The 13,619-nt window shown below is 57.3% G+C and overlaps 1 protein-coding gene across 1 annotated transcript in view; it reads left to right on the top strand.

Moving 5' to 3' along the window:
• Positions 1 to 1,150: 1,150 nt before the first annotated feature.
• The window catches only part of LOC102979361 (protocadherin-1), an 18,308-nt gene continuing 5,839 nt past the window's right edge, over positions 1,151 to 13,619 (top strand). Inside the window, exons 1-3 of the mRNA XM_055086912.1 lie at positions 1,151 to 1,340; positions 9,661 to 10,523; positions 13,495 to 13,613. Of these exons, the coding sequence (XP_054942887.1) occupies positions 1,301 to 1,340; positions 9,661 to 10,523; positions 13,495 to 13,613 (1,022 nt within the window). The 5' untranslated portion in view covers positions 1,151 to 1,300. The remainder of the gene's footprint in view (positions 1,341 to 9,660; positions 10,524 to 13,494; positions 13,614 to 13,619) is intronic.

Raw genomic sequence — 13,619 nt, 5'->3', positions numbered from 1 at the left:
CTTTGCACACCCAGTGCCAGGCCTTACCAGGGACAATCTTTCTCACTCTTCTGGCCTGGAACCCACTGCGTTGGCTTATAAGTGGCAAAAGCTGGAGGTTGTATTAGACTGGGGCACTTGAAAGCCTGGGGTACCAAACCCTGAGCGAAGGAAAAGGAGTTCCCAGGCTGCTCAGACACCTCTAGATGGCGCCAGAGAGCCAAAACTGAGTGGGAGAAACTGAGTATCGAGTGTGTGAGACACTGCGTGTGACACAGTGTGTGACTCGGTGAGTGTGATTGTGACAGGGAGCGTGTGGCACTGCGAGGGCGTGTGACACAGGCCGTGACACTGCTCGGCTTCGCGGGGTAGGGACCCATGTGACTGTGTGAATGTGTGTATGTCACTGGTAAATGTGTCGGGGTCACAGCTCCATGCCGCCCAGAGGGCAGGTGCTTGAGGGACCCTCGAATAGCCCGAGCTTAGGCGCGTCATCTCACACTTGTATATCTCCCCAGTCCTCATTCTAGAGGAGCCCCCCGGGTCCCGTTACCCTCTCCCTCGCACGGTCCCCTCCATAGCCCCACCCCCAAGACTTGCTGCGGCCACCGACGCGGACCGCTCTGCGGCTTCGGCCAGAGGGGGAGGGGTGGACTTCCCCAGAGCGCAGTGAGAAGGGAGGGCCATTCGGGGTGATCTGGGCGTCTGGGCGGGAAGAAGGTGGATCTGGAGGAGACGATGCCCAGAAAAGAAGGCACCGGGGGAGACACTTCCCGTGCCTCCACTTCCCAGGGGGGCAGGGTAGGGGACAGGTATTTGAGTGAGGTTAGGAAAGGAATTCTGGAGGGGTCCCAGATGGGGGCACAGGTGGGATAAGTGTAAACTGAAGAGCCAGGGAGGGGGACGTTCTGTGTATACGGGCCTCGGGTAGGGGAGAGATAGCCAAAGGGGTCCTGGCTTTGGGGAGCGGTGCTGGGGTCCCCTCCCAGCAGGACCAGAGCGGTCCCGAGCTCCACCTCCCGGCCGTGTTGGGCGGGGGAGGGGGCAGGGAGGCGGGAGGGAGGCAGGCGGGCGGGCCAGGAGGGAGGGGGAGGGAGGGAGGGAGGGGGCGGGCCCGGCTGTGCTCTCCGTTCGCCGTTGGCTCCGCCACTGCTGCCGCCACCACCGCCGCCTCACACACTCGGGGAGCGGGAGCGCGGCGCGGACGCGAAGCCGCCGGGGCTGCTGTGCCCAAAGCCAGCCAGAGCCGAGCCTGAACCGCAGCGCCAGCCAGAGCCGTGCCGTGCCGAGCCGCAGCCCGGGCCGGGGCCAGTGGCGGCTCATGGACTGCAGGGCCCGCGGCCTGCGCTGCCCAGAGGCGGGTAAGGATCGGTGGCGGTGGAGGCGGTGGTGGCTCCCGGCCGGGAGCGGCCATGGCCGGCGGGAGCCGAGGGAGGGGCGCTCGGCCGAGCGAGGCCACTGGGGCCCGGTCGGTGCTCAGCGCGCCGGGGCTGAGGTGGGGGCGGTTGGGGTTGCGGCTGGGGCACCCTGGCCTCTAAGGTCCGCCGCAAAAAGCCGAGCGAGGAGAGCGGGTGCTGGACTGGGCTCCAGCCTGGGCGCCCTGCACCCCGGCGCGCTTGGAGCTGCGGGGATAAGGGGGCTCCAGCCGCGCGAGGGATGGAGATGGCCTGGGGCAAGCCCGCAGCCCCCAGTTGGAGGGGGGGGCCGTCCCCGAGTATGTAGCAAGCAAGGACCCTCATTCACAACGCGCACACACACACACACACACACACACACACACACACACACACTTGTTGGGCGACCAGCTCGGATCACTCAGGCGCTTCCAGCTCCCCGCGGGCACCTGGAGGGCCAGACCACGGACATATGTACACACATACATACATATGTGCACACAGGCATACCTCCCGCACACCAGCGCCCACTGGGGCACCGTCAGTAGCTCAGAATCTGCTTCAGCTTCTGCACGCTCAGCAGCACGGACACACAACCCGTGGCCATACAGAACAACAAAACACAACCGGGTGTGACATTCGGCGACATGGACACACAAACGCAATCTCATGCCCTCACATACGAGTGTCACGGCCACAGTTCGCCAGATGAACACTCAAAACCCAGCCCCGCACACACATATTCCTTTAAGGCACACATCCTAACATAAATTATGTTACACTCCTTGGCCAGAACACAGGTACACAACACATGTCTCGCTTGCACCCCTCGACTGCACCCATAAACACAGAACCCAGTGTTTCAGCACACCCCTTGACGGCACACGCCCTAACACAGTAAGTGGCACCCACAGCAGCGCCTCACGGTCACAAACACAGAATCTACTGCTTCACACATCTTAACGCTGGGTGTCACACACACCTTCCACCAACAGTGTCACATTACACCTTGCAGCATATACACACAAACATACACGCTCTGTTCCTCTCCCTCGGAGGCCAGATTCCGTCAGGGGAAGCCGCCGGGCCACCCGGAGAGCCCCTAGCGCCCCTTTCCCCTTAGCGCCATACAGTGAGTGTAAATTTCGGCCCAGCGGGAACCCTAGGGGCTGGCAGGACCTGCTTCCCCGCTGGCGCCTCCCCACCCCCACTCCGGGGCCGGCCGGCCGGGTGGGTATTCCCGGAACGAGCTGGACCTGGCAGGCCGCGCCAACCCGCCTCCCCGGAGCTCCAGGGCCCTAGGTCCCTTTGCAGAGGGTGCAAGCCTTGGGCGGTGTTTGCGACCCTCTTCGGACCATTTAGCTTCGTTCTCCGAACCACCTGGATCCCCAGCACACCTGGGGCCCACACACCTGTGTCCCTCTCACACCTGGGCGTCCTCTCCGCCGGGTCCCGGCTGCAGGCCAGAGTCGTGTGTGCGGGCAAGGCCCTGGGACCAGGAGGGCACGCGCGCGGCACGCGCAGCAGCACAACTGGCAGGCGAGAAGGACTCGCACCCCTTCCCCCCAGCTACCCTCGGGAGCCCAGACTTCTGGCCTCAGTTTTTCAGCAGTGGTCGGAGACCATTCCTTCTAGCAGGAAATGTTCGGGGCTGCTTTGAGGTCTTTGACGATTGAGAGTGGGGCAGAGCCCCCTTTTCCGCCGTCCGCTAGAGGGTCCGTTTTACGAGAATTTCTCCTCCGGGCCGGGCTCGCTGCTTTGTGATTCCGGCGCTGGCTCCCTCCCCGCCCCCTCCCTGCGCCCGCTGCGCGGCTCTAGCCGATGCCGGCTTGCGGGGGTCCCTAGGCTGAGGCCCGAGAGGCGGAGGAGGAGGGAGTCCCCGCGGCGGCTCCTGGGGCGGGGGACACCAGGGACACGCCGGTGAGGCGCGTTCTCACCGCGCTGCGCTCGCGCCTCGCCCTGAGCTCGGGAAGGCCCGGCGTCGCCCTGCTGAGGGTGGGGGTGGGGTGGGGTCGGCCGAGCCGGAGGCTGGCGGAGAACAGCCGCCGTCCCACCTCCCCCGACACACTCTCCCGCGTCCTCTGGGAGGAGATACCCCGCGCGCAGGAGGTGTACGGGGAGCGCCCGCTGACCGCGGCGATGTAGCCTGGCTTCTGCCCCGGCCGGCAGAGTCCAGGACGTCGTGCCGGAAAACGCCGAGAGCCTTCCATTACCTGCCCTGGGCCAACCCTTGGTAGCTGCCAGGAAGGAGAGGGCGCAGAAGGTGTTTGTGACAGCCCAGAGGTCTAGGTGTGTGTGGGGTGGAGGGGTGTTACTTTCTTGACGTGGCGGTCTGGGAGGATTGAAATGTGTAATTACGACCAGACCAGGGGATGGAGTGGAATCGAGGAGAGAGGGATGAGAGGGGCCTCCAGAGACTGCCAGGGGCGGGGTGGTAGGGGAGCAGGTCTGGTTTCAGTTCTGGCTGCATTTAGTTTCTTCCCTTCCCTCCCACCCAATCCCCAATTCCAAAAGGGATTTCAGCTGGAAAGGGGGGTCTTGCTGGTAAGGCGTCCTCCTGGCAGACGGGCTGCTGCTGTGGCTACTTGGTCAGGGGAGCTGGGCTAGGTGGAGATAGTGAGCTAACTGCTGCGGAGAGTGGGTGGAAGGGTCAGGAGAAGGTCTGCAAGGGTGGGGGGAGTAGCTGAGCAGGAGTCAAGGCTGGGGGGAGAGGAGATGGGAAAGGAGGAGGCCCTTCTGATACAGGTGAGGCTGCCTCTACCATGAGAGAGGATAGTTGGTGCTGCAGAGCGGGATTCTTTCAACCATGTATTGAGCACCTACTGTCTGCTAGGGCCCATGGTGGGTGATGAGGATGCAGTACTGTAGTAAGACAGCCACCATCCTTGCCTTCATAGGCCTTCCCAACTGGCAGGGGATTGGCTCATTTATTTATTGAACCAATGAACACCTACTGTTTGCCTGATGTTGGAAATAAAGTGCTCTATTTGGTGATGGAAAGCTCTCTGTCCTTTACAATGTAATAGACGTTAATGCATCAGCTCTCATTTAATCCTCCCAAATAACTTCAAGAGGCAGGATTATTTCCATTTCACAATATGGAAATATGTTCAGAGAGGTAAAGTCACTTGGCCAAGGTCACACAGCTAGGAAGTGGTGGAACCAGGGTTTGAACCCCGACAATCTGACTCAAGAATGCAGGTGCCTGGAAACCCTGCAGAGGCTAACGGAGGGTTGTGAAAAAGAAGGGAGAGGAGCTGAGGGCTGTGCACTTATTCACTGTGGGAAGCCTCTGAAAAGCTCCACCCCACACAGCCCAGCTTGCTTACCCTCCTCTCCCAGATGTTTGCTATGTCCCTTGGTGCTTTGTGCCCACAGTGGTGGTGACTGTTGTGTAACAGTGCAGGAGTGAGGGTCAGGGCTGACCTGGCCTCTGGGACAGTGATGTCTGCCCCCGTGTGTTTCCTCTCTGGCCACAGCATTCAGCAGGAAATGGCCCCTGGTCCCCGAGGTGGGCTGTCAATGAAGGTTCCAGGTGAACCCTCACCACTGTTCTCCTTCCTCCCCAGATGTTGACACAGATGGCGTTTTCCTTGGCCTTCCCTGGACTCTGCCCCCTCACACCTCACTGTGCTCCTCTGGCCTGAGAAGAATGAGTCACTGTCCCTACTGAGGCTCTGGCTTCTCAGGGTCCTGGGTGCCCAGTGTCGCTAGGTGGAGGTGGGGACACCCCTGCTGGGAAGGCAGCCAATGCCTAGGGAAGGGCAGATAAGGCACTAATTGCTTCAAAGGCTGCCATCTGGGACTAATGACTCCCAACAACCAACCACCAGGACAAAGTTCAGGGATGGTGGGAGCAGGGGGTAGGAAAGGCTATCTCACTGCCACTCCTGGCTGTTCTGTCTCTCTCTCTGCATCTTGGGAGGCCTGGGTTCCTTTGGACCTTGAACCCTAGGCTCTCTCTTTCTCTTTCACTCCTTGCCCTGCAGGTTTGGCAGCCCAGGGAGAGAGACAGAGAGAGAGAGAGAGAGAGAGAGAGAGAGAGAGAGAGTGTGTGTTGGCAGGGGCGGGGAGGGGGGGCGGCAGGGGTGGTACATAGCAACCACTGATTTCCATTGATTTCCCTTCCCCCATCCAGCCTTTTCCCAACTCACGTGAGGAGGCATTCTTATTTCTCAAATCCCACCTCTTCTGCTTACTACTTCTGTGACCTAAGGCAATTATTATTTTTTATTTTTTTATTTTTTTGCGGTACGCGGGCCTCTCACTGTTGTGGCCTCTCCCGTTGCGGAGCACAGGCTCCGGACGCGCAGGCCCAGCGGCCATGGCTCACGGGCCCAGCCGCTCCGCGGCATGTGGGATCCTCCCGGACCGGGGCACGAACCCGCGTCCCCTGCATCGGCAGGCGGACTCTCAACCACTGCGCCACCAGGGAAGCCCAGGCAATTATTTTTGAGCCTCAGTTTTATCATCTGTACTATGGGGAGCCATAAATTAATAATAAATAGTACCCATTTCAGTGGGTTGGGAGGATTAGCTGGGAAATGGATATAAATGTAGTAAAATCTCTCGGGGAGTGTTAGTTGGGTTGACGATGATGGTGAGGAGGGTGATGATGATAATAAAGGTGATGATAATAGAATTTATACTTCTTTCTTAACTCCAAAGACCTAGAGTACCTCAAAGTTGTTCCCAAAAGGTTCCTGCCCCTTGCTGCCTCCACCTTGCTGCCTGGGGGTTTCTCCAGGTCCCTCTTCCAGAATCAGAATTCCTAAGGGTGGAGCCAGATAATACTCATTTTAAAGGAACTCTCCAGGTGCTTAAAGAGCCTAAACCCTCTTCAGCTCTTATTGGGCAACCTACTCTGGGCAACCCTCCCCCAACCCCATTTCCCCCCAAATTCCTCCTTCCTCCCAGGAAACCGCCCCCCACCCCCGCGCCCCCCAACCTGGCTTGCCTTGGATATTCCCTTTTGCTTTTCTTCCCAACTCAGAAGTTAGATGCCACAATCCTTTCCTGACCCCTAAGGGTGACAGGGTGAGTGAGAGAATGTGTATGAGAGTTAGGGGGCAGGCGTGGGGAGGGGGGGAATGTGTCACAAGCATGCTATGTTTGTGCTGCCTGGAAGGCCTGAGGGGTTAGAGCCCCTGCTGTGACCCAAGATGGGGAAGGAAGCCCCCAAGGTCAGTGCTTAATCTGTAGCTCTTAGAGCGGCTACAAATCAAAGTCACCCTGAGGGTGCCAGACCACGGACCTCTGAATTTGTAGCCAAAATTTGTGAGTGTTCATTTTTCTTGGAAAAATCTGCGGTGTGGTTTCATAAAATTCATAAAGGGGAATGTGACCCAAAAAGGTTACAAACCGTTGATCTGGAGGGAGTGAGTGGGAGGCAGGCCGGCACTGCTTTATTTCTCCTCTTTGTCATGTTTAGGGTAACTCCCAAGTAATCCCCACCCTGCCAAGACTTCTGCACGGAATTGGTGCTCACAATGATCCCATGTTGTGTGTGTGCTGTGCAAGGGAGGGCAGGATAAGGCGCCCAGCAGGGAATGAGGTTCTTTGGAGACAGGTGTGTTTGGGTTGAGGCTTGATGGTAAGATGAGCCCAGTGCCAGGTCCATACAGAGAGAGGGGAAATGGCTGGAGGGTGGATCCAAATAGAGCATCAGATAGATTCTTCCCTCCTTTAAAGAGATTAAGATTGCAGCTGGGAGCAAACACGCACACTAATCTGATAACAGCCTCACAGGCGTTGAGCCTATTAGTTCGAGGAGGGACCAGGGAGGGGCTGTGCTTGTGTAAGGAATCTGCATTCAATGACCATTTGCTGAGAGTCTGCTAGGGACCTACACAGAGAAGGATTAAATCAGACCCCAGGGAGTTCTCAGTGGAGTAGGGAAATTGGGCAAGAAAACAAGCAGTGACCATACAGAAAGTTCCAGGATAGGCTAAGCCTGAGAGGTAAAATAATCACAGTCATTCATGAGCTGTTACCGAGTACCTACAGTGTGCAGGGTCCAGGGCAAGGCCCTGAGGATGTAGGAGTAAACAAAGCAGAGGCTCTCCCAGTCTCTGCTCACAGTCTTATAGGAAAGAGAAACAATTCACAAGTTATTTCCCAAACAGCTACCTAACTACAATTGTGAGTGCTTTGAGGGAGCATTTGTTGAATACTCACTAAATGCTAGGCATTTAGCCCACATGATCTCAAACTCCCTAGGAAAGAGGTAGTATTATCCCCATTTTACAGATAAGGAAACTGAGGCTCTAAATCACTTGCTCCAGCTCACGCAGTCAGAAAGTGGGCAGCTGGGGTTTGCCTCAGACTGTCTGATGTCACAGTCCCTGCTCTTCTCCATCCTGCTGCCTTACATCTGTCAAAGGGGTACAGCCCAACGAAAGTGACAAATAGTCCTTGAGTTAGAACCATTGTCAGCTCCACAATGACAGATTGCATCTGTCTTGTTCGCTGCTGTGTCCCACTGCCCAGGATAGAGCCTGGAATGTTGTAAGTGCCCAATAAACGTTCACTGAATGCATGAATGAGCACCTATAGTACGCCCAGCTCTGTGAAGGTGAATGGGTGGGGGCTGGGGGATGACTGTAGGGAGCCCTGTCCCTTCCTTCGGGATGCTTGGAGAGGAATAAGTGCAGAGAACACAGGAGTAAGTGCACAATAACTGGGATTGAACAACACGGGCGGGCGGTGTCCCAGGCTGCACAGTGATTCATTGCCATGGGATTGGGACACACAATAAGTGGCTGTGAGTTGGAGGAAGGAGAGGTCACCGAGGGCTGAAGAGGCCTGGGAAGGCTTCCTGGGTGACCAGAACCTGCCTTCTGTGGGGTGGGTGTGGCCTGTGACAGGGCCTGGGGTGGGATTTCCAGGTATGGGGCACATACTCCAGGAGCTAGGGAAGGGAGATTGAGCCTGAGCCTCTGCTGAAAATGCTGGGCTGAAGACTCTGGATTTGAATAGAAGGGCTGGCAGTGGTCGTGGTAGTGCTGGAGAGGAGGAGGGAGTCAGGACTGGGACTCAGCTGGAGGGTCTGGCTGGGGCCTGCTGATGCACAGCTCAAAGCTGGGGGAGAGGGGCAGAAGAAGCAGGCTCTTGTGGTGGTGGCGGTGCAGCTTGTGCTTGGCTGGGGCATACAGGGCCCTAACTGGCAGGATTTGGGGGTATGAGATGGGCCTGGACCGATTAAGCAGGGGAGGGGCTGGATGTTCACTGAGAGACTGAGCAGGGGTCTGGGGAGTGGTCAGGGCAAGCCTGCTGGTGTTATTGGTAGCTCTGTCCCAGTTAGACCTGCTGGGCTCCTAGTTGCTAAGGATAGGCTGGGGCAGCTCCCAGTGCCAACTCCAGGGCTAGTCAGCTCTGACCACAGTCCTGACCCCAGTCTTGACGTCTACCGTCTTCTTCCACATACCTGCCCGGTGTCTCTCCTCCGCCCCCCCCGCCCCCCACCCTGGTGGAGACGGAGGGTAGAGGAGCCCCGGGAACTGTGTGTGTACACACAGGTGTGAGTGCCCGGGGCATGTGTGTTTGGAAAGGGGTCGGGGAGGGCTAACACCTACTCCACAGCCCTAACCGTTTTCAAGCCTTGCTTGGTGCCCGGTCCAAGCTGGCCCTTCATGAGGGTGGGGACATTGGGCACTAGGGTGATTACTGTCAGGAGGAAGGGATTTGAGATGTCCTACCTCCTGTTCGTACACTGACTTGGCATCTCAGAAGGGAGAGGAACGTGACGTCATCCCTTCTCCCTGCAGCCAATGTGAGTGGCCCTCAGTGTGGGCGGCGATGATGATCAATGATCGGGGTCTGGGGAATGTGAGGGTACCTGCGTCTCTCTCCTACCTTGTATGTGGCGGGGGGCGGGTGGGGGGGTGGGGGGGGGTTGCTCCTGGTCTCTCCCTTCCACTTGCTGTCTCTCCCTAGCTCAGTATCAGGGTCATTAGCATGGGTGACTATGGCAGGCTGGATGCTGGTGAGAAGGAGGTGTTGGGCAAAGCACTGAGTAGAGAGCCGGGAGGGAGTGTCAGGGCGTTCCACGGGCAGGAACTGCTCTAGACCTGCTCCGCCAGCTGGGGCAGACACCGCTGCTACACCAGCTGTGGGTGAGACTCAGGGTTCTGGGTCCTGGAATCAGCGTTCTGTACTGGGGCAGAGCTCTCTCCTGGGAGATCAGTGTGTAGGTGGCAGAGGGGGAGTCGGGGGCTGGCTCTGGGCAGCCCTCAGGGCCTGGGCTCTCCTCCCAGCTGACCCCCTGTTTTGTCTCCCGCGCATACAGCCCTCCTGATTCTGGAACCTGCCCGGATGGGGTCCCTGAGGCGCAGCCCAGGCCCTGGGGGGCAACGGTTGCTGCTGCCCGCCTTGCTGCTGGCACTTCTGCTGCTGCTGGCTCCATCCCCAGGCCATGCCACTCGGGTGGTGTACAAGGTGCCAGAGGAACAACCTCCCAACACCCTGATCGGGAGCCTCGCAGCCGATTATGGTTTTCCAGACGTGGGCCACCTATACAAACTAGAAGTAGGCGCCCCGTACCTGCGGGTGGATGGCAAGACGGGCGACATCTTTACCACGGAGACCTCTATCGACCGCGAGGGGCTCCGTGAATGCCAGAACCAGCTCCCTGGTGAGCCCTGCATCCTGGAGTTTGAGGTGTCTATCACGGACCTCGTGCAGAATGGCAGCCCCCGGCTGCTAGAGGGCCAGATAGAGGTCCAGGACATCAATGACAACACGCCCAACTTCGCCTCACCAGTCATCACGCTGCCCATCCCCGAGAACACCAACATTGGCTCACTCTTCCCCATCCCGGTGGCTTCGGACCGCGATGCTGGCCCCAACGGTGTGGCATCCTATGAGCTGCAGGTGGGGCCCGAGGCCCAGGAGCTATTTGGGCTGCAGGTGGCAGAGGACCAGGACGGAAAGCAGCCGCAGCTCATCGTGATGGGCAACCTGGACCGGGAGCGCTTGGACTCTTATGACCTCACTATCAAGGTGCAGGATGGTGGCAACCCCCCACGCGCCAGCAGCGCCCTGCTGCGAGTCACTGTGCTCGACACCAATGACAATGCCCCCAAGTTCGAGCGGCCGTCCTACGAGGCTGAGCTGTCTGAGAACAGCCCCATAGGACACTCCGTCATCCAGGTGAGAGGCCCCTCCATCTAACGGTCAGGGTGACCCACATTTAGCAGTGGGAGCCCACCCCAACCTCGTGAGAGTTCCCTTCACTTAAGGGCAAGATGGCCAAGATATTGTGGTGAGACCTCTTTTCCCTAGCCCCCGCCTGGTGAGACCTTCCCACAAGTCCACCACACCCCGGCAGGGGATTTACTTTCCTCTGTCAAGCTATTCAGGTGACAGTGACATAGCATATGAACAGTGCTCCCCCCATCCCCGAGGCAGACTCAAGCTGGAGAAACCTCTGCAAAGTGAAACCCCCTCCCGAGTCAAATGATATCCTCCTCCCCAGCCAAGTGAGCTGAGCTGGAACAAGTGAACCGCCTTTTGTCCAAGTAGAATCTCTCCGGAGATGAGACTGTCTTCCCAACCAGGGGCCCTTTAGCCACATGCGAGTTTCCTGAGGCTGGAGGACAGAGCCTCGCTTTGCCCATCCCTGACAGTCAGATGAGATCATTTTAGCCAGGTGAGTCCTCAGAATTCTAGAAAACTGTACACAGATGTCTATACACCCACCTCCTCCCCTAGGCACAGGGTACCCATGGGTGTGGGGTGCTGGGCACAGTAGAGGGGGGGGGTCGGTGGCCTCTGCTGAAGCTCTCAACACCCCTCTCGATGGGAACTGCCCCAGGGGCTGGGCAGCTTGGTGGGGTCAGGGCCTGGGAGAGAGCAAAGAAAGCGTCCCTGCAGACAGGTGGGCGTATCTCCCACTGTCATCTCAGCCCTGGCTTCCTGCCAGCCCCAGCTCCTTTCTCCTTCCCCATGGGCTGAAGCTGTCTGTCTTTGATATGAGGCAGCTGAGGAGGGCTCTGCCTGCCCTGCACACCGTTACCCGTCCTGGGAAACCCTTCGTCCCAAGTCCTCAAGCTGAAGCAGGGCACGGGGAGGAGTTTTGGCCTTTTTTTAGAGGCTGGTGGACTGGAACCTGTAGAAGAGAGACTGAGAAAGAAAAGGGAGACAGACAGTCGGGGATGGCGAATAATAATAGCCTAGGTGCCAGGCACTGTTCTGAATACATTATGTGTATTATATCCTTTAATCTCCACAGTACAATGTAAGCATTATCCCCATTTTGCAGATGGGGAACTGAGCCCACAGAGATTAGGAAACTTGCCTGGTAACACCCACCTGATGTGTTTAGATTCCACCTTGGCTACATGCAACAGCTTGGCTTCAGAGCCCATGTGTGTAAAGGCTGGGAAGTGGGATGAAGCAGGAGAACGGGGCAGAGACGAGGCTGTGGGTAGACAGAGCAGAAAAGAGAGGGTGGGAGAGAGCCAGCAGTGGGAAAGAGGCAGAAGGAGAACTGAGCAAGGTGGGAGGGAAAGAGAGCCAGAAGCCAAGAGTCAGAGACAGAGACAAAGAGAGGTAAGATGGCAAGAGAGGCAGACAGGAGGTGGGTGACCAATCTAGAGACAGGGAGACAGTGGGAATCATAATGAAAAAGTTGGTGACAGACTGGGGGAACAGGGGGATGGAGGGGCGAGGAGAAACCGTTAGAGGGGTGAGCAGAGACCAGGTAGCTCACCAGTGTTTTCACTGTCAAAAAAATCCTGATGGGAAGGAAAGGAGACTAGCTGTGGCCTGAGGGCCTGCTAGGTGCAATGCCCAATGCTGTGTCAGCACCGATTTTCAGAGATGGATGGACAAAAAGAGGGATAAGTGCTATTTAGGGAGTACTTGCCATGTGCCAGGCAGTGTTAGGCATTTTTACACTTATCATCCCATTTAATCTTCACCACAACCCCGTTAAATAGGTTCTATTATTGTCCCCATTTTACACATTTCTAGACTGAGGCTTGAGGATGTTAAATATTTGGCCCAAGGCCTCATAGTTGGGAAGTGGCAGAGCTGGGATTTGAACCTAGGACTCTTGCTCTGCTCCCCCAGAGACTCTGCCAAGTTGCACCTATCCTGTCTACCCCCTACCCGCTCCTCCCTCGCCCCCGCCCGTACTGCCATCACATTCTGTTGGGCTGTGACCTAACTCCAACCCTCTTGTTTCTCCCTGACCAGTGCTACCTCATGACCATTCCCACCTGGCTCTCGTTGCCCCATTACCACCCATGTTTGTATAGACTTGGGCCGAGTGTGTGTCGGCCTTGGCATGGGAGGATGTGCCCACTGCAAAGGGACAGACAGTTCATTGTGTGAGGCTGGGAGCCCAGCCCGCTGCCAGCAGGCTCTGTGGGCTGCACCAGCCCCTCCCTCCTGGCCGCAGGCTCGGCTGGATTCCTCAAGTTGATGCCTAGCCAGCGCCAGCCCTGGGAGGGGAAGAGAGATGAAACAGGTTTCCCCGGTTTTGACAGAGTAGTGACCTGGCCTGGCGGGCTCCCTCTGACCCACATCCCTACCTGGCTCCTTTCATAAAAGAAATCCCCTCACCTGTGGCCTCCAGAGGGGCACGTGGGTCTCCATTCGTGTGCCAATAGACACGTGCATAAACACATACCTTCTCACATAATCGCAACATGTATGTGTGCATGCATGCGTGTTGCACACATATGTCATGCATACACACCATCCATCTCTACTACTCACACCTTTCCAGCTCTTCAGAAGGGTTTGAAGGCCAGTTTAATTGGGTGGAAGGGCTGCCCTAGTTGCAAACTGGATCCTCATCCCCATATTTGGGTGGACTAGTATAGGAGTGATAAGTAGAGTTCAATTCTGCCCTGTCCCATCTCTAGTAGTAGCTTGTATCACCACTGAGGATTTGTGGGCTGTATCTGTGCTCCTCAGGGAAAAAGATCAGTAACATATGCCAAAGTGTCAGGATTGGGAAAAGGGCAGGGCATGCATGTGCTGCTTTTGGAAAGGGTGCCTTGTTAGATCAGTTGCATCTGCCGTGCTCGTTGGAAAGGCAGCAATGTGTCGCTTAATTTATCCCCAAACTAACCCAGCCCTGTTTTCCTTGTTTTTTCCCCCTGCCCCGTAGGTGAAGGCCAATGACTCCGACCAAGGTGCCAACGCAGAGATCGACTACACGTTCCACCAGGCGCCCGAAGTTGTGAGACGTCTTCTGAGACTGGACAGGAACACGGGACTTATCACTGTGCAGGG

Source organism: Physeter macrocephalus, chromosome 8 (genome assembly GCF_002837175.3).
Source record: "Physeter macrocephalus isolate SW-GA chromosome 8, ASM283717v5, whole genome shotgun sequence".
In the NCBI taxonomy this organism is placed as follows: Eukaryota; Metazoa; Chordata; class Mammalia; order Artiodactyla; family Physeteridae; genus Physeter; species Physeter macrocephalus.
The sequence above is the reverse complement of the archived record's forward strand: the minus strand, read 5'-3'. Positions and strand labels throughout refer to the sequence as shown.